The sequence below is a fragment of the Lates calcarifer genome, linkage group LG14 (assembly GCF_001640805.2).
Source record: "Lates calcarifer isolate ASB-BC8 linkage group LG14, TLL_Latcal_v3, whole genome shotgun sequence".
NCBI lineage: Eukaryota > Metazoa > Chordata > Actinopteri > Centropomidae > Lates > Lates calcarifer.
Window position 1 is genome coordinate 7,358,116 of NC_066846.1, and position 23,852 is coordinate 7,381,967.

The 23,852-nt window shown below is 41.3% G+C and overlaps 1 protein-coding gene and 1 long non-coding RNA gene across 3 annotated transcripts in view; one reads left to right on the forward strand and one right to left on the reverse strand.

Moving 5' to 3' along the window:
* svep1 (sushi, von Willebrand factor type A, EGF and pentraxin domain containing 1) overlaps window positions 1-23,852 on the reverse strand; it is a 92,450-nt gene that overhangs the window by 46,588 nt on the left and 22,010 nt on the right. The window contains 2 exon segments of the mRNA XM_018705129.2: window positions 13,803-13,979; window positions 15,562-15,817. Of these exon segments, the coding sequence (XP_018560645.2) occupies window positions 13,803-13,979; window positions 15,562-15,817 (433 nt within the window).
* Window positions 3,443-13,673, forward strand: LOC108903055 (uncharacterized). Of its 2 annotated transcripts, none has more exons than XR_007814568.1 (3): window positions 3,443-3,921; window positions 9,180-9,408; window positions 9,931-13,673. It is a non-coding gene; the product is annotated as an uncharacterized LOC108903055 (long non-coding RNA). The 2 variants fall into 2 exon arrangements; XR_001964181.2 differs by having other exon boundaries at window positions 3,445-3,921; window positions 9,934-13,673.

Here is a 23,852-nt window from a genome sequence, read left to right on the forward strand (position 1 = left end):
ATGCAGAATAACAGCAGCATTATGCTTTAATTGAGGGCTTCCTCTGACATTCTCAGACTCACAATGACTCACAACGGACTTCAAAAAAAATCAACATAGCAGAATCGACAATATCTTTTTATACTCCACACATTCCCCCTTTTGGTCAGTGCCTACATTACCCACAATGCAGCACGCTGACAGTTCAGTCTGTGATTCAAGCGTGTTATTCTAATAGTGGCTAGTGTAGCCTAGAGCCTCAAGCAGAGATTGGGAGCGGGCTACAGAAGTCTGGTAACCTCACCTCTTTCTAACTTTCCAGATTTCTTGTTATTTTCCGACTCGTAGTCTTCAGCTCCAAACCAACACTGAATCAAGTGACATCACTTGAGGCAATTTATCAGATTTCGCACAGCTCCCTCTGGAGCCACAAAACGCTTTATGCTACTGTTTCACATATGCAGGAGTCCTCCCAAAGTAACGGCCCTTGATGTGTAAAATATGTGGAGATACTAGCCTTTACTCAGATAGTCCAAACCTTTACTCTGAATACAAATACTCATGTGACTAACATTTAAAGTAGGAAAAAAATAATAATACATTCTCTTTGGATTAAAAAAGAAGTTGAAAAGAAAAGACAATGACAAAACCAAGCACAGGAAAGTTCATCTGTTAAACTCCTTTCTCCTAATATGAAGCGAGTCAGTTTAACTGGCAGACACGTCAGGTCCGGGAGCCAAAGTTACTATCACACGAGAATCTCTCATGTCTCTGGGGGGACGCTGTGTTCGATTAGACAGGCCTAAAAACAGACTGGGACCGAAACGATGAAAGGAGATCCAGAGGGAGAGCAAGAACATCTGCCTCCTCAGCCACAATGACAAACAGAGAAGGCAGAGTTAGTGAGAGTGTGGTTTTCATCTGAGAGGGGCATATAATGCTTAGTCCAACAGAATCCACAAACACATGCTTGCAAACACACATGCCAATCCATATAGTACTCATACACACACACTGCTTCCCACATGTAATTTTGAACATAAACCATTTATGTTTTCAAAATAAAAGGGGGGGGGGGGGGGGGAGATGACATTTTCACCTCAGACCAGCTAGAAACCATTTTAAATCTCAAAATAATCTTGCAAGTCAGTGTGTGGAAGAGCTGGGTGTCAAACATCAAAACATGTTTGGTACCAGCTTAAAAGTATCTGTCACACAGAGCACTAAAGGCTACATTGAGCATTTGGTCGGATTCATCATCTTGTTTACTTATTCTTTGATCTTTGCCTGATTTCAATCAAAATTTTGCCAATTTTAGACTTTGAATTAACATTTTATTTGGGCAAAGTTCTTGCATGGCTGCTTGTGTTTAGATATAAGACATTTTTAAAACTCTTTGTTCGTCTGTTAAATGAAAAGAAGTTACTGAAGAGATGAATGAAAAGGTGTTGAGGAAAGTATTACTTTGGTATCAATGCAGAAACCTAAGTAATGCATAGCCATTAGAATAAAAATATCTTCAAACAATACTCATAAACTTGGCAAGCTTGGAGTGATCATTGCTTTCCAACTGAATCAGGCAGATTTGTACAGACGTAGAACCAGAGAGGTCATTTCCAGTAAGATGGATGATGATAGATGATGATGAATGATGAGCAAAGACAATGACCAGAAAGACAGTCACCCTGTTAAAAGAACTTTTGCCCTTTTTTGGCAAAGGAAAACAATGATTGATAACAACACAACATCTAAAACCACCATAACACCATCCAGCTAAAAAAGGCCAACAGCTGAGCTTTTGACAAGTGAAAACTAGAAAAAACACTGATGACTTTTCATCTTAGATGCAGAAAAAACATATTAAATGTACATCTGGATATCACTTGGAAATTTCCTATATCTGTGCCAATATTGTCTCTCTATCATTTCCAAAACAATACCTTTTTCAATATCTCACTATCTGGACTAGAAACAGTTCTTTTTTTCATTTAAGAGCAAACCACTCAGTGTTAAATAACAGTATCAGTGTTAAATAATCAACTTTGACCTTCCAAAATATAGCCTAAAGTTATTAAAGTAACCTGTATTAGATGAGAAAATATCTGAGCTATTAGGCATTTGATGCTAAGCAATGATACTTGACACTTTTCAATACTCCAGGTTTATCCCCAGCTCTGGTCTTTGATATTTTGTTACGGATACCTCACGTCTAAAATTTATTAAATGAAAAAATACAAATCTATAAAAAATATGAGCAACACAACCATGTCTTTATCCCACACCAATCCACTACTGGAAACCTCCTTATTTCTACACTGTACAACAGAGAACAGTCAGGAAACATAACTGTCGCTGTCACAATGAATAGGTAACACTATGGGCGTTATGTGCAAAGCAGACAATAAAAGTAACAAATATTTCAGTGGCCCTATAATATTCGTGATGCCGTGACCCTGTTCTGTCTGTCTGCCATCTTCAAAGCCAAACAATAGAGACCAAGGAAGTCCAGCAATATTGCGAATAGCCCGCTAAATTTGGACACAGGCCTGGCCACTTGTGGTCGAAAGCCCTCTCACACAAGAAATGTTGTTAAGTTGGACCTTAAATTCCAGGGTTTTTCACTGAGAAAACAATGTTCACATGCAAAGGAAAGTTTCCACTCTTAACAGAGACTTCCCATGCACACTTGAGGTGCATAAATAGACACTAGAAGTAGACAATTAAAATGTATAGTCTAGCCTAGAAAAACAGACATATGTTCACACGAGAGCCTGACAGAGGCATGAGGAGAGTGTCGCTCAGTTTCAACGTTTCATTTCAGGTAAACACAGTCTGTATATACATTTAGTCAGAGCCAGCAGACTAAATGTATGTCATGTTGAATTCATCTGGACCACCAGGGGAGCTTAAAATAGTGGGACTGAGAGATGTAAATGACACATATGTCCAGTAATGATGGACACTTTAATCCTTTAAGTGAGAGAAAGTCAAACACGTTCAGGCCTAGCGGTATTGATTGAATACCGCACATCCATATTGGGCACCTGTGCGCCAATGTTTCATTCAAATCGCTCTGTATGGCAGAGTTTTCCCTTGAGTTCGAAAAAGCCTCAGGACTCATGACCAAATCTGTGAGGTCCTGCTGTACCAAGAAACTCTCATATATGAGTGCACCAATGCGAAATTGGTAAATTCCTTGTGCTTAAAAGTGACAATATGACAAGAAAAAATGACTTAAGTTCACTAGGAAAATCTCTCCCTGCTGAAGTGTCCCTAAGCAGGACACTGGAACCCTTCCAGCTCTAATAAAACTTCCATTTCAGATAATTATTATGAACCAGGAGGTTTTCAGCAGCAGGTTTCAGACTTCAGACTGTGAAATGTGACTGTGTTTGCAACAGTGAGGGTCACAGGAATTTTCCAACCTCAATACATGGGTCACCTGAAGCTGAAAAAGTTTGGGAATCCCATCCCATTTTCATGGAATAACAGGAGGCTCTAAATCACGTCGCCAGAGTCTCATTGAAGTCTGGTCTGCTCTCCAGCTGGATTGCAGAGTAAAAAAAAAAAAAAAAGGACGGGAGGATGGGGGTGAGATGTGGCTGCTGCACAGCTGTCCACCTACACATCCTCCATCTGGGGGGGGGGGGGGGGGTGGACCTCCTCGGACCCCCTGATCCGAGGAATGTGAAACTTCAGCAATGTGATGCAAGTCAGTCTTTGGAGAGGAAACTGAGGAAGTTTAGTGGCCACTCCATTGCTGTTCGCCTGCTTATTATTCAATCCTCTTCCCGCAGGAGAATGACTTCACCACAATTGCTAGACACATTTTACGGATTCCCAAGGACAGGGAGACTGTCCTGCTCGCTTATTACAGACTCCAGGAAGATTGGGAATGATCGGGAGAGCGAGGCAAACCGCTAAACAACTGTACAAACACAGGTTGGTCTCCAGTCTGGTGTGCTTGATTACAGATGTCACTGTGCCTAGAAATGTTGTGATAGAAGGCCGCGGTATGATCTCAGTACACTCGGGACAACGTAGCATAACACTCAGGATGTTAACACCAACACATTTAAAGAAAAAAAAGGTCTGTTTTTATATCCTTTTTCAGTTGTTGCATCACCATTGCAGCAAATTCCTGAATGTTTTTCACATTTCCTGATGTGATTTTGAAGGATGTGTTATCACATGTGCATACACCGACATGTAAACACACACGTTCACATGCATACACTAAACCACCACACACACATTTATCCATTCCCACAGTAGCCTGTGAGTTGGTGTTTTCCAGTGGGAGTTCAGGGAGTGATCCTGCTAAACAGATTCACTGACAGGACACAGATCCACCCAGTTTGTGTTAGTGTGTTTCTATATTTCTTTGTGTATCTTTGTTCATGTGTTGTGTGGGCACATAAAGCAGAAAAAGACTGCTATATTTCCCAAACCAAACAGAGCAGTCACACCTCCACCCAAATATCATCTCACACTATCACACACAGAAGCATGTGCATGAATTTTGCCGTTGTTTTTTGTTTTAACTGAACACATTTTTTAGAGTAGAAGAAGCTGTTTTGTCAAAACAGATGGTGATTGAGTCAGACAGGAAGAGAAAAAGAAAAAGAGAGAAAGATGCATCGCTTCCAGAAAGCTGGCAGCTGCTGATTTCCTCCATCCTTAGCCTGTGACCTTTGACGTAGTACACATCCCTCTTCATCACCTCCCTCCAACCGCAGAGATTTCAGTCAACTCACACACTCAGAAAGTGAAGGGAAGTGGGAGGGAGCTGAAAAAGAGCACCAAAGAGGGTCGGTGAAAAATTCCAGAGGCGGACGAGGGTCACAGAAAGAGACAAATTTGTTGGATTTGAAGAAGGGCAAAGACCTTGAAAAAGACACTGGAGAAAAGCACTTAAGATGCTAAAGCAGAAATTCATTCCACCTTAAATTCTCATGGGTACATCTGTCAGTTTGAATAATGTGTGAGAAAGAAATGGAGGCACAGAGAAGTTAAAATATTTGAAGAGCAAAAAGTCAAGGCAGAGAAGATATTGATCGATGATTCAATTTGTGTTTCCAAACTGTGTGTGCTTTCTTAGCCCTGGGCGATGTTTCTTGGCACACGAGATCAAGATTTTTAAAAAGCTTAAAGAAGAAGAGGAGGAAGAAAAACAATGTTATCACTCTTAGCTACAGTGTGAGTTTATAAGGGATTTATGATTTATTATGTTGAATACTTTCACAGTGAGACACATGTTGCTGGTATGCATTACTTAAGAAGTTAGTATACTAGTAAAACGATAAATATTTGTCCCCCAGCTCTTTTTACCAGCACTGATCGTTTAATCAGTTGTGGCAAAAAAAAAAGGCAGGATTGTTTAAGAAATCACAGTCACGTGGTCTAATCCTGATTATCTTTGCTGTTGTGTGATTGTTTTAGGGTTATTGATTGTTAAGATACAGTACATGTATCAAATAAAGACTATTGAGGTATTTCAAAGGAACATACAAACTATATCTAATGAAACATTCCCATTATTTCAGTTTGTTAAATATGAGGACTTAAGCTATTCAAAGACATTAACCTCAGCTTCTCTATGCTCTGACAGTAAATACAGTATATAGTAAATACAGTAGCTGGGAGGAGCTCAGAAAGATGGCGAGGCAGAAGCTGTGAAGGGAGGAGATGTTTGTAGAGAGGAAGGCAGGAGGAAAATTGAGGGAGGGATGGAAAGAAAGATAGGAGGGATGGATGGACAGAGGAGGGGTGTTAATGACACAGTGAGGTTCTGTTTCACACCACTGGCTGTTTCACGGCTCCTTGTTTTTCATGCTCTCCTGCAGAGGAGAATCCTATTAGGGCCAGTTTATAGCCTCGCTGCCTCCTCGCTTCTTCATCTCTGTCACTTTTTTACTCACACACACACGCATACAAAGCCTCAGTTTATAACACAAGTCATGTCTGCTTTACAACATCCCTGACCTACAAACACAGCAGCAGTAGTCATCAATTAAGGCCTTTTACAGACCTATATGTGTCATTTAATGAGGGAGGAGGGGGTGGAACGGAGCTGAAACATGTGGTGCTGAGGGGCGGACTAATATGGATTTCTACACTGCACTGTACTTTAAGACTGATGTATACAATCAAACTTCAAACGGCAAACGACATGAAAGACTGTCCAAAAGCACCTGAGGGCAGCTTCAACACTGCGACTTTACAGAACCAGCAGAAAAAATCCTCTGTATTTTTAATCTTGTATTTCACAGGGTTAACAAATTACTCAGATTCATTATAACCTGGGTTAAATTTTCATAGTTTTGGCCATCATTTCAGTCTGTTATAATGACACTGCACTCACAAAGTAATAGTTGCTGAGATATGGAGTATAGACCACACAGGTGGAGTGACAGACAGACAGACAGACAGATATTATTGCCATCCCTAGAGCAATGTTGCAAGAATGCTTAGTAAAAACTAAAAAAATAAAACCCAATCTGTAAAAAATGTGATTATCTGTTATTCATCGCATTTATTGCTGCCAGGCATAAACCTGGGAGGAACTTTGTGTCTCTGCACCACAGTCCCAAAAGGTGAAGATCTGCAGCTGGTCTTACTAAGGTGTTAGGATTACTTCTGTACTCCCCATAAAGACACTTCCACAGGTATGTTTAGACAGGATACACAGTATACTTTATAAACAGTTTGAACCCAGCTTATATGCCCGTTTCATTCCTCTGTAATCACATTTTGATGTTTTATTTGTCTGGGTTTTATTAACATAACATCACATAATATGTTATGGGTTGTAAATCACTTTCCAGTTATGTTCCATATAAATAATCTTTATTACTGAGCTTATTAGTGGTAGTATTTCCCCCCTCTCTCTGTCTGGCTCAGAGCCAGTCTGATCTTTGCCCAGTCACTGAAAGCTCTCCATCCATCCACCACAAAAGACGCATGGCTCCGGGCTAAGGAATCGCCCTCCCTCTCTCTCTTTCCACTCTCTGCTCACCAAAGAAAAACACAAACCTAAACTTCCATGCAATCAGTTTGAGCAATTAATGGGGGTTGGGGGACTTTGGGGGGTGGTGGTACGTGACCCCCCACCCTCCTCCCAAAAGCCCTCCTCCACTTGTCCTCAGGAAATCCAAAGCATTTGCCCCCCGCTCGCAACTAGACCAAAACGGAGCCAGAACTTGTGTTGAGCAACCAAAGCTTTTATTTTCACCACAAAAACATTGAGAAACAAGGACTTGGACGAACGCAGATGTGCTGTACAGAAGCAGACAGTCTGCTGTGGTTATTGATGCTGAGGGGATTAGGATTTATGCAGTCAGAGGAAATAGAGAGTCTTTATAAGAAAGTTTATGTAACATGTTGGATGAGCTGGGTAAATTCACTCCTCTGGTAGGAATATATTTATTTTTGAAAACATTTAAGTGCAAATTACAACAACTGAGCAAACAGAAGGCCAGTGTCACATATTAAGCTACTTTCATCCATATGCTGGCAGTGGTGTTAATGGATGTCAGTTAGCTATCCATTCAAAATACTAGTTCATCCAACACACTGGTCCATCTAACACATTGGTCCAGGACAAGCCACAATTTTAATTAACTGTGACCTTTCATCTAGTGCCACTGTTGGTTTGACATTTTCCATTAAGAAACAACATTCTGGTCAATGACAAGGAATCATGCAAACCACAGGCTTGAGTCTTTGGTATGTGCTGTAATTAGCAATGAATTGAATCTCAATATTTTTGATCCCCTGACCCTTTTCTAGTGCCATCATTGAAGAACATTTTTAGCCACACAAGCTGTAGGGCTCTAGATATGGCAATGACATTTGGTTGGTCATTCAACTACTTACTACAATACTGCAGGGATTGCAAAGAAACCTAGTACAGGTTTTCATTGTCCCTCATGGTCTTCCCTGCACCAGGTCACATGTTTTCCTCCCACAAAATATCAAACATTAATGGGCAGATTGACATGAAATCCACTGAGATACTCCTGCTCAGAGAAGCTGCCTTAAGGTTTTCTTACTTGAGAACTTGACAGACAAGTAGCTTCAAAACATTTCTTTTTCCTTTTAATCATGTGTATTACTACATATTCGTTGGGATTAATAAATAATATATGTATTCTTGCTTGTGCCTAGAAGAGACCTTTACCGACATCTTGGCCTTTCCTGCAGCACCTTCAGGACAAAATAAATCACCACTGGTGAGGCTGTATCTTAATGTACAGGTTTAGACTATTTAAATATATCTATATTGATATTTTTATTAAGTCACATTTTACTCTTTACACAAACTTAATAAACACATATATATATTTAGATGAATTTATTCTTTCCACTTGAATTAGTTTTTATTTTTATTCCATATAAATAAAATAAAGCCTGGTAGTAGGTATCAACCACAGAGCTGCTGTATTTACATGTCTTCAGAACTGTTTGCTTTCCCTTTCAACACAGCTTTTAAAAACAGGTTATATTCTACAGTGTATCTAAACATATCAAAGATTTAGAGGCTCACTAGTGTAATGTGTTGTGCCAGTGTACTGTGCATGCTGTCTCAGGTGGTATAAACAAATTCTGCACTATTGCCTCCTCAGACAGGCGTCTGGTATGTGTCAGATCCCTGAATGTGGTATATTTTAATGGGTCAGAGGTGTGGCCATGCAAAGCACGCCAAAAACACACGGCTGTGAGTATGTGTTGATCCCTGAGTCGTATATACTTGTGTGTGAGCAAGTGTTAGAGTGACTGTGTAGAGCGAGATGAGCTGCGGCGTATCAAGGACTGAGACGGTGATAACCAATGTGGCGTCAAGTTGAGCCGCATTCCTCCGAGTTCACAAAAAACATTTATCCTTTGTAGGTTTTTTATTTTTATTTTGACTGTTCTTCATTTACACTGGCGACCTCTGCGAGGGGGTGAGGCCAAAAAAAGTGAAAGGAGAGAAGAAAAGAAACAATGATTGCAACATTCACCTCATTTCAACACTCTTCATTGTCCTCCTTAACACTGACCCAATTCCACCTCTTTTCTTGTCATATTAATTCCTCTGTTAAATTTATGTCCACCTCGAGGTTTCCCCTCACGGAATCTCTCGGTCGTTCACACTAAGACCACAAATATTTACAATGCAGATGCAATGAATGCCTCTTGTCTCCTGCTTGCAACAGACACAAGGAACCAGACAGTCCAGTCCATCCACAGGGAGATGGATGCTGCTACATCCAGGGTCGAGTCGAAGCTCACTGCTGCCACGCGTCTCCTCTCGGGATCAAGAGGCTTTTATGAACTGAAGACTGTAAACATTGTGCAATTCTAGTATCAGCTCTGAGGAAATGTTTTGTTACACTCAAAGCATTCCAGTCAGCGCTTCATATCTTGATAGTGGTTTGGAAAAGGGTAAGCCATCTAAATATATTTCTTCATACCCTAATCACAAACAAAATTGATGGATGTTTAAAGAGAAAAGGAGCAGCAATAAACAAAATAGTAAGCATGAGAGTTCATTCTTGACCTTGATCGTACTAAACGAACCTCAGGTGATGACATCTGAGCCATCTCCACGTCAACTAGGAAAACTCCATGTGCTGAAACATGTGGGTACATCCAGACTATTGTGAATCCAGTGAAACAATATCCCACAGGGCCATCACTTTTACAGAAATCTAATTCAAACAAATGGCAAACAACTTGTAATTTGATCAAGTTAATTCAACTGCAACACATGAAGCCAATTCATAAACTATGTTGTAGAACTGACGTAGTTCCATTACTTCTCTGTGTGTAAACACATCTCTTAATTGACAGGTTACAGAGAGGAGGTAGGAGGTGGAAGTCTGAAATGATTCTTGCTTATTTCATGCTTTCATGCTGTCTCCCTCTCACTCTCTCTCTCTCTCTTCCCCCCCATTCATCCACCAGCAGAGCCGTCCTGAGCAGGACAAAGCCTGTGCTGACACCACATTAACACAGTCCAGAGCTCCTGTCATTCTCTCGGGCTACAGAGGAGGCTGATAAGAAGCCAGAATGTGTGACAGGAGGAAAACACGTTACCCCTCCTGTACCCCCTGCCTCTCTCAGTCTCTCACTCCATTTATCCACTTCCCCATTCCTCTGGTGATTCTCCATGATAGAGATCTTGAGAGGCTGGGATTGGAGCTAGAAGAGAGACAACAACGTCCTGTTTCACACATCAGAGTAAACCAAAGTGTGCAGGATCTGGGTTCCTGCATCCGTTTCTATCTGCTGGGATTCCAGTCGTGTTTTGTGGGAGAGTCTGTTTCACTTGGCTGTCGACAGATTCATAAACAACACCGCTGTGCGCTGTAGGGATTTGGATAGTGTTTCCGACAGAGACCTTCAGCCAATGATAATAATAATCCACTGACAGGCCTAAGGTTTAGTCATATTATTTTCAGATGTGTCAAAGACTGTTAAATGTGAGAAAACAAAGTCCGAAAAACATGAAACCTCTCCAAACTCTCAGTCTAGACAACAAATTCACCTGAAGCCACACACTGACCATCAATCTTATGCAAACCAGAGCAGCTACAGCTCTGGCAGTGTGCTGTATGGCTGTGTCTCTCTGCCACTCAAGAGCCCTGGCATCACTGAAGCACACTGCGTACCCATAATTCACACAACACCTACGGTTCAGCCAAGCCCATTGAGGTTAAAGCAACAGAATATTAAAGCAAGACGCTGGATTTTTCTGAGAACAGCAGGAGCTTGTCGACTTTACTTGTATGTTCCTTGGTTACGTACCCCCTTCTCACCGCAAATCTAATTGGTTTTGGAGCCACTACAACTTCAAAAGAGCCTCGTAAGTTATTAGAGAATAAAACCTTCTATAAATGTAGCACTCAGAAACATATATCAGGGTATTTTGCACCATTTAACAAAACCAAAACTGGGATTAACAGAGCTAATGGAGCCTCAGCTTGCCAATACAACCAAAGCAGCAACTGCAGTGACACATATTCCAGCTCTGTAGGATGAAGGATGACGACTTACAATCAAGTGTCCACAACAAAACAGCCATCTCCTCTCCCATGAGACCCAGTTATATGAGAGAGAGAGAAAGAGACAGGCAGAGGAAGCAACCCTCAGTTGCGGTTGCAGCGCCTCGCTGTGTCCTTCCTTCCTTCCTTTCGCTGGTTGAGCCAACTCTGCAGTCTGCTCTCTGCTATTAATTAAACCATTAAAACAGATTAATAAGCAGAGTGGGGCTGCAGTCTCGACAACATCTGATTGGAATTAAGGAGGCGTGCTTTTTGGCACGATGACCCTGATGCCCTTCAGTGTGGTTCTTGCTCTGCTAATTCTCCTCCTCCTGTCACTCTCTTTTTCTCTCTCTGAATTTTAAAGACTGATTTGAAATATTTATACCTATCTGTCGCTCATGTCTCTCTCTTTCCGCCTTGACCGTCGGTCATCTAATTCAAAACTGAAAACATGTGGGTACAGAGAGGAAGACCTTAGAGCTGGGTGTTTCTGTGGCAAACTCAGCTGTGATTTTCTTCTTAGTCCCTCGTTCCCTCCCACCTGTCTCCTCGGCATGAAGGGTGAGCCATCTAGACTCAAGTCTAACAGAGCAGTAACTTAAACACAGACACACACACCCTGCAGCAGCCAGTGCATCTGTTAGTCCTACTGCTTTCCAACAATCACACAGACTGCTATGTTCCTCTGTGAGTTTGCATACTCAGGAAAAATAATGTATTGGTCTTTAACTTTACATTTAAATGACAGAGACCACCTGCATCAAATTGCAACATTACGCTGTGCAACCTGGAGATTTAACAGGCCAAGAATGGACATTTAGGAGACAAATTAACCTGTCATTACATAGGCCGCTGGCAAATGTTTTAACTGTCTGTAGTGTTGGATAGATTTTAAGCAACACTCTCAAGCAAAACATAATTAATGCACTGCCACAAAGATCATCTATCAATTCCTGCGGCGGGACCTTTCAAAGGGAATTAAAGCCTGAATTTGAGAGTTTCTCCCACATATAGAAGAGCCACTGCCTCACCACTTCTACTCAGCTATCCAATATTTCTGTCTGGGGATCAATAAAGACTCATTTTTTTTCTTTCTTCTCATTTAAAAAGAGTATTCCTATTATTTCTGATTGTAGGAGTCATCCCACCGACTGTGGAAGTGAGAAAGAGATTTTAATTGAAACTGTAAGGCTCTGTTGTTTTCACATCATTTAAAACGTTGTGGAGTTGATTAAATGATATTACCTAAAAACATATTTTCAGACTTTAGGGAGATTAGGAGGAGATTACAGGAAAGATGAGAGGAAAGGTAAATGTTTGCACTTTAGAAGAGGAAAAGACAAAGAGAGACAGCCCTGCTATGTTCCATATTTTCACTCTCCATCATTCATTCCTGTATTTTAGCTTGTTTAGGGCTGTTGCTATAATTTCATCTTGAATTTACAGCTTATGGACTTGTATGATTTTCCAAACCCCGGGATTAATTCCAGATGTGTTTGCGTCACATTAATATATGCATGGACACGCCTGTGGTTGCATCTAACTGTTTATAGTCACACGCAAACACATGCATGAGAACAACTTTTGCTGATGCTCTTATATAAAATCACATTTATGTGCAACAATAAAATAATAAGTCCTAAAGTCCCCTAAATTATAAATAACCAGTAGTAAGGAACATAAGGGTAAAAGGCAAAGCACTCTGGCAACAGATGAAACAGACACTTTAGCTCCTCAAATGGATATGTATGAAACAAGTGGGAGGCAAAGCAATAAGCACCACAGAAAAAAAGGCAGTTTGTTTTAAAATGACAGCAATGACAGCATTTAAATGGATGCATGGGATGTGATTTAAAGGAGGAAATTGAAGGTGGAGAGCAGGATGTGGTGAGTCCAGCTGGGAATCAGAGAGTCAGAGGTGAGGGAAGGCCACAGAGGTCTTGAACACACACAAACATATCACTGTCTCAGTCCTCCACCCCCCTCCACATTATTGGGATTGTTGATACCGATCTGCCCTGTGGACAGCTTACACTGAGTGGAAAGGCTGCTCATTTAACTTTCACCTATAATGAGCTCAACAGAAACCTGAGGCCAAGAGGTCCTGAGACGCTGACAGGTAAAGAAGACAAAGACAGGGGGAAGAGAAACCATAAGGAACTCCAGCGTGTTTTAGTGCAAAAAAGTCTGTCCAAAACTCATGTTGGTCAGTTTGTGAAAAGCAGTAAGAAACAAAAACCAGCAAAGCTAAACATGCCACAGCCACAGCTTTTACTGGGTTTGTTGTCTGATTATTCAAGCACTGTTGTTTTTCAGCTGCTGTTTCCAGAGTAGAGAGAAGTGGTGGGACATTTGCTGTTGGCGGGGAGGTCAAACCTAGCAGCACACTGTTGAGGTTTTAGTAAGATGTCAAGTGTCATTTTGTATACATACACAGAAGGGTAGCTGCTCAGGTTACAAGTGCTTTGGGTTGATTTATCTCTGACCTGACAGTTGTAAGGGGAATCTGTCAGCATCAGCGTTTGGCACAGAATAAATGGTAGCGATTTACAGATAAAAGCTCCGCTCTCTTCATATGCGGGCAAACTCGTGGACCTTCCAGATAATTTCCAAACTGTTATGTCACTGCTTTCTGAAAGCACCTACAACTTCCAGTGAGAGACAAGTTGACAAATAGAGGAGAGGAGTTTTGAGACTGAAAAACAAGCTGGAGTACGAGTTCACTGAAGCAGCTACAATGGAAGAAAGGCTGGGGAAATACGGAGTATGATATACGTCCATCTGTCCTACCTGTGCACTCATGCTGCAGACCCTTCCCGTAGTATCCCTTCTCACAGATGCAGTCGTACTGTCCGGTGTGCGTGCCGCACTTACAGCTTGCCATCAGGTCGCAGCAATCGCTGCCCGCTTCACACAGGGAGGAGCAGCGTGACAGATCCTCCTGGATGTAACTCCCCGTCGGGAGGTCTGTGGGTGGAAAACAAACACAGACAAGTGCAGGTTGCAGTGGGATCAAATTACACCACCTGACAATCAAGACAATATACCTAGAGTGTTCAGTTAATTGGAGACTGTTATAGAACCAGAAGCCAGACAGAGATGACAGTGCAGACAACCAAATATTTTAAAAGTGAGGGTTTCTGGCACAACTTCACCTACATGTAAGGTGCATGAAGAGGAGAAAGCATCTTAGGAGTAAAAACTCCAGCAATACTTTTAGCCTTAAAAACAACTTAATTGTCAAAACCACAGTTTTCTTTACAAAACCTAAAACACATCTGTCTACAAGGCTCCAAGTGAACAAACACCTTAACCACAGTGTATAAACAGAAAAATCAGTACCTAGAAACCACACATGTATAATTGACTAAACTCAAAGAGACATATCCTCCTCTTCCTTTGTAAAAATTGCTCCAAAACACAGTAGTCACTAATAAAAGTCCATAAATCTGACCTGAAACATTTTTTAAAAGGAAATGGATTGGGGACTGTAACTAGGAGCTGAGACTGAAGGCAAAACTGGCTTTGATGTTGTTACCAAGGCCAAAAAAAAAAAACTTCAGTTGTATAATTAGAAGTCAACCTGCTAGTCTTCACGTGAGAGAGCAAGAAGGCAGAGAGAGCCAGAGAAGAGGAGGAGGAGGAGGAAGAAGAAGAAACAGTTCTGGTGTAATTTCTGCGAGCCAGCAAAATTGGTTCAAAATGTGGCTCGATGCATGAAAACAGAGAAATGTGTCTACTTTGAGGCTGTTGTTGGCAGAGTCGCTGGGCAGACTTCAAGACAGAGCGTGAGAGACAGTGCAGGCTGAGCTGATAGTGCAGTGTGTGTTGGCTTTTATTCTCGCAGCCTTATCCGTTGCGCTGTCTCACTGATCTCCACTGCTGCACCTACTGTCTGGATTTTCAGAAGCAGTGTGTGTAAACGTGCATGCACCGCCTGCAAGTGCATGTGCAGTGATTTACGGCATTCTACACACTCAGCGCTGTAGTTCACTGTGATACTTTATGGTGATATCTTAAGTTTTAAAGCCATGACTGAATCCCTCTCCTCACCAAATTGTGGGAAGTTCCCCTCAAGTGTGGGAAAACTGCTTTGCTCTGTCCAATCTGAATAGAAGTGAGGCCTAATGGCTGTTGGCAGTACATAACAGAAAAGACCATGTGAAATGTACGTTGTCAGATTCTATTTAAAATATTATCTGCTTTCTTTTAAGTAAACATCCAATTTTAACAGGGTCAAAACCTTCATTTAAGAAATACTGCTACAGGTCAAAAGGTGGTGATGGGAGCACTGAGGCTTCAGAGAGAACAAGAGGAGCTATGGTAGCTTAAACTTTAAATTGCCAAAACACAGGAGCTGATGTAACTTAATCTTGTGCAGCTAAAATGTGGGAAAGGAGTGAGATTTGATATATCTTTGTGGCTGTGAAGTGGGAACACAGACGTCTCTGTGAATTGAGTTTACATGACCTCCTGAGGGCTGCGATTCTGTCTCTAAAAGATGTTTTACAGAAGCAGTTTGGTTTAAGTAATGATCTGTTCCTCTTACCTTCATGCAGTGCACGACGAGCCAGCGCCTCAAACTCAGCAAAGTTGTGCACCAGGTAGCAGTGCTGTTCTTTGGGCTGCGAGGCCATGTCATGGAGCTCCCTGATGTTACCCTGCCAGATTCCCAGAGTGAAGATCTCAACGCCACGTTCCCGCAGAGCTGCTGCCACTGGCCGCGGGTCTCCGCCATTCGAGTAGCCATCGGTGATCAGGAAAATTACCTTGGTGGCATTAAAGCGGGAGTGACGCAGGATTTGCTGTTAGAGAGAAAAAAATGAACTCATTAGGAAGAGAAATAACTGGCTGAAACTTCATAATATGAATCTATGAATCTTCATACCATTTTTGCTTCATATGTTGGTTTAACTTTAAGAGGAACTTTCAATTTAGAGGCACCAGAAACCTCAAAAAAACAATGTGCAAAAACAACAATTTGTGGTTTTATAGGGAGTTATGTACTGGACTGTTTTTTGGTCTGGCACAAAGTCTTCTTCCTGAAATTTGTCATCACTGTGAGAAATCACAAATTGTCATTTTCATGCTTTGGTTAGATAACAACGTGTTAATTAGCGAGGTGCTCGTTGTCACCACATGACAGAGGTACGCTTGCTATATCCCCCTGCTTCCAGTTTTTAAGCTAAGCTACGCTAAACATAGCTTCATGGTGAAAAGGCAGATATGAGCATGGTATCAATTTTCCTATACTCTCAGCAAGAAAGCATATAAGTTTTAGATATGACAAAGTATTCCTTTAAACTAAGAAAAGGAGCCATAAAACACTGAGGAGAGAAAAACTGTAAAAGTGCACAGGTTTGATTAAAAAAAGAAAAGTGGACTTATAATGGACATTGCACATCCAAGAGACCATGAAGATTTAGCTGACAAGTGAGTCAAAATTGTGCCTTAGTTAACGTAGTCCTGTATTTATTGTGAAGTCTGACCATTCAAATACACACATCCCACGCATTACTCTGCCTGCCAGAACGTTAAAAACATAGCTCCAGCTTTAGTGACATGACTAAATTGAATAACGAAGAACGTCACACACAACCACTAAAAACAGCCCTCAATTCTAGGGTTCCTCAAAACCCTACATCAGCAAGACAGACGAGGAGGGCAGGACAGGGAGGAGGGACGACGAAAAAAAAAAAAGGAGAAAGCTCTACAATTGTAGTTATTTCTCTTACAGACTACAGCCTGCTTGCCAGAGGTCTAAAACCACCAGAGAACACTGGGCAACACAGACCCGGCTGCTGTGTCCGCCCCAGACACCGGCTATAGTTCCCAAACTAACTTTAGCCACCGTTTACAATCCACCACATACAATTAGACAGAACATTAAAGTCAGAGAAACATATCTTTATTTTCTCTGGAGTAAAGAAAAAAAAAATAACAGGACCATCTGCTAGCAGTGTAGAGGAGGCCAAGCTGAAAGTGTCTGGGTTTGTTGTAAGTGTGTTTTAAATGAGGTTAAGAGGGTATGTGGATGAAAACCAGTGAACAATGGATGAAAAGAAAAAGAAGTTGGAGCAATAAGGTGGAGAGAAAATGAGCCAAGATGAAGTCAGTAGGAGAGATATCCACTTACTTACTTACTAAAAGCCAGAAAGGTCAGGAATATATTGTAAAGAATTCAAAAGGATGTGTGTTAGGAGGAGATGGATGATTTTTCTGTAGTCTGAGTCCAAACAGGACGTAAGAGCTGCACAGGAGAGAATGTAAAATACGAGAGGTGAAGAGAGAGGAGACATGCGAGGGTGTGACCGCCGAGGGAGGGAAACGGAGCAGGAGAGAAAGCTCTGGTCTTTATTGTCTAATTGGCTAAACTTCAAGCGGCTCTGGCAGGAGCGATGTAATTACAGAGCCCGTGGAACGAGGGAGTGAAGGAGGAAAAAGGAGGATGGAGAGAGAATAGAGGAGAGGGAGAGCTATGGTTTCTCTGATCCTCAAAGCTTGGGGCTGCCTGCTGCTCCGGTTCCCAGCCTGGGGAGGTTCGCTCCACGCACTCCCAGCTGTCAGTGCACCCCGTGAGGCTGCCACCACCCTCCCTGGTCTTCCTCGGCTCCTACCAGCTGTCAGCACAGTGATGTTTGTGCCTAAGTGTTAACATTTAAAATCTTTTTCATGCCAAAGTGCAACAACAGTGACTATATCCATGTGTGTGCGCATGCTGTCCCCTCTTTATGTGTAAATGTGGAGTGTTATGGGGCGTTTTTAGGTCTTTTATTAGGCGTCTGCTCAAAGTGCTGCTGGGTCACAGTGGTTTCTGCTTTAGCCATGAGTCAGTGGCTAGTGTTAGCGAGTGCGGAGATTCCACCAAACGGAGCATACGCATGCATACCCACTAATAACACCCTTCTGAATAGTCTCCACATACTTTAGGTTAGAGTATTAACATAAAGGCAACCACAGGAGCCAGTGTGTGGGAAGGGGATGCCCTTTACAGTAACTCTCTGCATGCACCTTATCATTCAAGGCACACAGTGCAGAGAGCAGTGAATAATGATGCATTTACCAAACAGAAACAATCACACAGGCTGCTAACAGTGACAGGTAGGCTAAACACATTCTGTTAGTGTGTAGCTATGTATGACATGCATATGATTCACAAACAGAAATGGATAAAAGCTCCTAGGTGATTCATAACATAAACATAATAAATATTATCTACATTTAAGCTGATTTTGCTCATAAAAACATATTTTCTCTGATCATTACTGCACAAGAATAAAAGTCATTCTGTAAGAACAGAGGGATAAAGAAAGGGATCAAAGAAAAAGTGGAATTTAAGCCTCAAAGGTTAACAGACGTGTGTGAGACTCAGCCAACATGCTATAAAAGTAATGGCAACTGCAAGTCATTTACTCTCTTGTATCAATCCTATAAATGTTAATCTTTCTTAAACCAAGTAAAAAGCTACATAAAACAATGGGATGAGAGGGTTTTGCTTATCGTCTTAACTGTGTCATGTCTAAAAATAAAGACATTTGCAACAGCTGCATTAAAGCAGTGTCATTTTATTACAGAAAACTGAAGAACCCAACTTATTCTAATTGACTGGGACCTCAATATTAATCAGATATAACGACATACAGATCCGCTTTAACAGTCAGGGTGAGTCAAATGCAGAGTACAGGGATTAATTGTCACTTAACATTGTTAAGTCTCATATTTTTCAGTTTCCACCTTGAACAGCTGCATGTCAGCTCAAGGCCTCTCTATGTTGAACATCCCATGCATTTCTTCAATTACTCACTTGGCAGAACTCTTGATGCCGGCGTTGGTCCAAAGAAAAGATAATAAGCCAGTAGCAATGGGACAGTTTGAGTGTGTCTGGTGTGGAGTCGATATCTGTCAAACCAGCAGTGATAGCGCAGGGACCAACGGGATTAGTGCTAAGAGCAGCGAATCTATCTCCGCTCCAACATGCCTCAAACTTTGGCAAGAAATGAGAGAGAGAGATGACACTCCATATGTAGAGCTGGTATACAGTTATAGTAATCTCAGTCACACACCTACACTACATAAATACAGGAAACTGAATAGATAGAACAAAGAGATAACACTAATGAACAAATACAGTTGGAGGGTCTCGCCAAAAGTCAGACAAAAGGCCACACGTGCAATACCCTCCTCATTTTCAAACCCACTGATGAACCACTGATATAAATAAAGCCTTCAGTCCAATGATGAAAATGTGAATCCTTATTCTGACAGACTCAACATCTCCAAACAGATGCTTGTAGGGTTCCAACTTCAAAAGCAGGCACCTCGCTGCATTTGGCAAGAGGGACTAGGAAACCTTTCCACACCTTGAGGGGCTAACGATGGTGCCAAGGTACCCCAGCTGTTAATCAAAGGCTTATATATGCATGGCAACTATTCTGAATGCTAAATGAGGACCCCCCTCCCACGCTGCTGGCGTCCAATCAGCCCCTCCTGTGACTTTGATCAGAGCCTGAACCCACCTGGCTCTAAGCAAAGCTGGTTAATGATTTCTTTCTTTCTCTATTTGCGGTAGTGGGTACCCCATTGAAAAAAGCAATGAAAAAGCAATGGAAAGAAATACAAAATCCACATTAGTAAGTGAGTCAAATGTTTAATGTTTCTCCGTATTTTCTTTTTTAATGGTTGCCAAGTGTTTCTCTTTGATTCACTATTAAACACACTCAAAGAAATGTACAGTTGTGATATGTTATCTTGCATTTTTTGCAGTGGGGCATTTTTTGCAAGACCAAAACTTCAGTGAAATTAAGAGTTGGTTCAGTTGCCTGAGGTATAACACATGTAAATGAAGATAAGGTGACGAGAACAGCTCACAGCACTGTGCAGTACAATACAACACCACAAAACCTCTGCTTTAACACTGGCAGTCAGTGAACACAGACAATCAGGTTCAATAAAAATGTCATAAATGGCAACTTTTACACTGCATGTCAATGTCAAAACTGCTGCAGCTGCTTTTTCTTGTCACTTTAATCAGAAAGACGGCTAATTTATGTAAACAGGGTCCTAAATATATTGGTTGTTCGACTCAAATATTGAATTCTTAACAGGCTATATGATGTTTTTGAAATGCCACATTGAATTTGAATGTCACTCAAATGGAAATTACAAAGTGGTAAAAACTTTCAACAAGTTCTTGATTATGGATACTGTCCTGCTATTCATCGCCTTCACTTCAGACTGACACAAAAATGAACCGCACAGCAACATGAGAGACAAGTCTACCCTAGTCTGTTCTCTTATATGATTTTTCACTTCCCTGAGATCCATCTTCCAAAAATAAAAACGCAAAATCTCTATTTGCAGGCATTCCACAGCCGCAGCCGATAAAAGAATGCAACCAAACTGCATCCGTTCGGAAAGCTCTCTCCCCTTCGGTCGGAAGTGAGAGCGCTTGTTTTTACAGGCTATCTGCTCTTGGCTTGGGTGGTAAGAATAACAACAACAACTCTGCAGGGACCCAACAGAACAACATGCACACACGTACGCACAATTACAGACACTAGACTCAACTTCGGTATTGTTGAGCAACATCTCAGGGACACATACTTTGGATATTTGAGATAAACTTGGTCACTTGTGAAGATGCTTCCTGGTTTCCTGGCCAAATCAGTGAAAAGCCACGATCTTTTGTGTCACAGACTTGTTTTTTGTTCCTCACATTTTGCATTACTCACAGGAGTAGCACATTTTTTGTGATTTACTGAGACAATTCTGATTTGAAGATCTCTTAATTTTTATCTGTGGTTGGATCCTGATATGTTTTGACCTGTGAGAGCACATGCGAAGCACATGTATCTCATTTTCTTGATGTATTGCTGAACATTTATCTTCAAGCTTTTGTTCCCTGCAACATAATCTCAGTTTCACTAACTTTATTTCACAACACTTCTCATGCTGTTGTTTTGCTCAGTGGGTAGCCACAAGACTCACACACTAAGGATAAGAAGCCTGGAATCCACAAGGGCCACCCAGGATGCTAAGGACCATACAGGTTAAATATGTACTGCAAAGCATTTATTCTTTACAATGCAGATCTCTTAAAGTAGAATAAAGTTTTCAGATTGATTTGCTACCTCAAAGCCTGTTCGTTTCTGTTCATGACATTGTGATATGTTAACAAACTTGCAGATACTTGAAACTTGTCTCAGAAACAGCAGACAAGCCATCTCGTAAATGTCAAAAAGCCTTTTTGTCAATGTTAGGTTATCATCACCTGCAAAACCAAGTTTGGGAAACTCTCTCACGCTGGTGCATTCAGGCAAGGCTCCAACACCCATCGTTTGCTGCCAAGGAGCATTGAGAGGCAATGCTGAAAAACCACACCTTTTATAAAGAGAGATGTTTTTCAGATGTTATAAAATGGCACAGGCTCACATGGAAGCTAATATAACAAAATCATAAAGTTGAAGAATTGTTCCCTGCAACAGAGTAGCTAAAAACATATGGTACGCTTTGGGAAAAGCTGCAGTGAGGCATGCACAATTTGTTGTTAATGGACAAAAATATGCAAACCCAGTAATTTTTTATATTAAGTTTATATGGTGAATCACTTCTCCGCCACTGTCAGTGCAGACAGATGAGCCAGTGCTGCTGTCCAGCTGTTTCTTGACAGATGAAATGACAAACACAACCAAGACACTTTGTCAGGATGACACTCTGCAGAAACGACTGCAGAAGCAAAAGAGCAGACCGTCTGTCTGTAGCTCCTGTGTATTATCAACACTGTGGAGTGACTGCTTGTTCACACTGCAGAATTGAGCTGTAACATTGCTGGAACTGACACAGCAACAGATACTCCCTTTCGTCTTGACCTTATGCACAATCCAATACTGTAAAAACTCAACAGTAGAAGCCAGGAATGTCTGAGCAGACCCTACTGCCTTAACTGTAGGGTTTCTGGAGAAATTTTGATGTGTAGGTATCTGCGCTTAGACACAAAAAAAAAAAGAGTATAATATTTTAAGAAAGATCACTCATCAATCATTGTGCTTAATGTAGAGGTTTCTAAAACCACAGAAGATGTTTTTGAAGTTACAGAGAGAGTGACTAGATAATTGTTAACCTGTCTGGGGTATAGTTGGTAAAATTTTAGGGATGGAAAACTCTTCCTAGAACAGGAGAGCCATTACAAGAAAATGCTCCCAATTTGGCAACCGCTGACTTACTTACTGCTACCTAATGATTTTAAAGTCGTCACTAAAGTCTGCCTGTGTAGTGTGGATTTGTGAGCAGGCCCAGAGTTAACCCAGTTTGACTGAGTGGTACGATGGCATCCACAGTGTTGGAGAAGAGAGTGTGGACAAGTCGGTTAATTGCCAGACACGGTAGGCTGGACAGCTGTGTGTGTTAGCTTGACGGTTTCTGTCACAACACCATTCATCAAACTCAACAACTCAACCAGGAGCGACGAGAGAAAGAGGGAGAGGCGCAGGGAGAAAGAGAGAAGCTAATTCCACAATGTGATGCCAAGGGGAAAAGGCTATCTTGGCTGGCAAATGAAAAACTCATTCAATTATACCCCCACCGGCCTCTGTGTTGTGCTGGCAAGAGAAATGTTTTAGGCACTGACCGTGCTCCAATCGGACACAGCATTCTGGGTAATTGGACGAGGAAAGCTGGTTTGATTGAGAGGGAGGAAGAATAACAGGAGGAGTTACAGTCTGAGTGCCAGTTGGACGATGCTGGGGTCAGTCTGGCTTGGCAATCCACCTCATGTATCTCGGTTATTCATATTTATTGTAAGCTGCTTTCAGTGTAGACAGCATGTGTTTGACATTTTTAATATTCAAATGGCATGCTTTGTGTCTTCCAGTATGACTATATATGGTAGAGAAAAGCATGTCTTATTTTATGGAGTTTATCCTACTGCATGTCTGTTTTATTTTGTGGGCTCTAACATTTGAATGCTGTCCAGTCACATGGTCTGCTAAATATGAAGTGTATTACTCAGAGAATGTCATGGTTACTGGCCAGTTTCATTCACTGTATAAATATTTTTGTACTTCCTTTAGGCTTTTAATGTGATGAAGAATATGGGTTTGATATGTCACATATTCACAGGTTCAGAGCTGAAACAATTAGATGATTAATCAACCAAAAGAAGAAACACTTGATGGTTCCTCTTTCTCCAGTGTGAGGATTTCACATTGTCGTAAACTGAATATTTGTGGTTTTTGGCCTTTTTTTCACAAAAAGCTATTTGAGGACGTCGTCTTGGGCTCTGGGATATATCGGTGTTCACTTTTCACTATTTTCTGACGTTTTACAGACAAGATCTATTACCTGAAAATAATGTTTAGCAGATAAAGCCAAAAGGTTTAACTGTGAGGCTTTTGCTTTGAAAAAAATCCACCCTGAGATGTTATTTCATTCCTATTCCTTCATGCTCATGTGAGCAACCAGGAAGTCAGCATGAAAATATTGTTGCTTTCAAATTTAACTAGACGTAGGTGGTGAGAATGATCGCATAGTAAGAGTTTTCTTCATTGAATGTTGGTCTATTCAGACTACTGTTTTCAGAGAAACTGTATCTCTGCCTCTAGTATGACAGAATGATCTTTATATGGCAGCATCAAAAAAAACAAAACCTGATAGTTAATTTTGATTTTAGAACATTTTCTTCCTCAGTGGCTGTGCTGAAAATCATCTTCAAGTGACATAAAAAGCTATTTTCAACAGAATTACGTTGAAGAGTGGAAGAGATCCCGTGGGTTATGTAATATTTGTGACATTCATGAGATCATTACCTCACTACCCGGGCAGAGGGCAGCCGCAGCATCATCT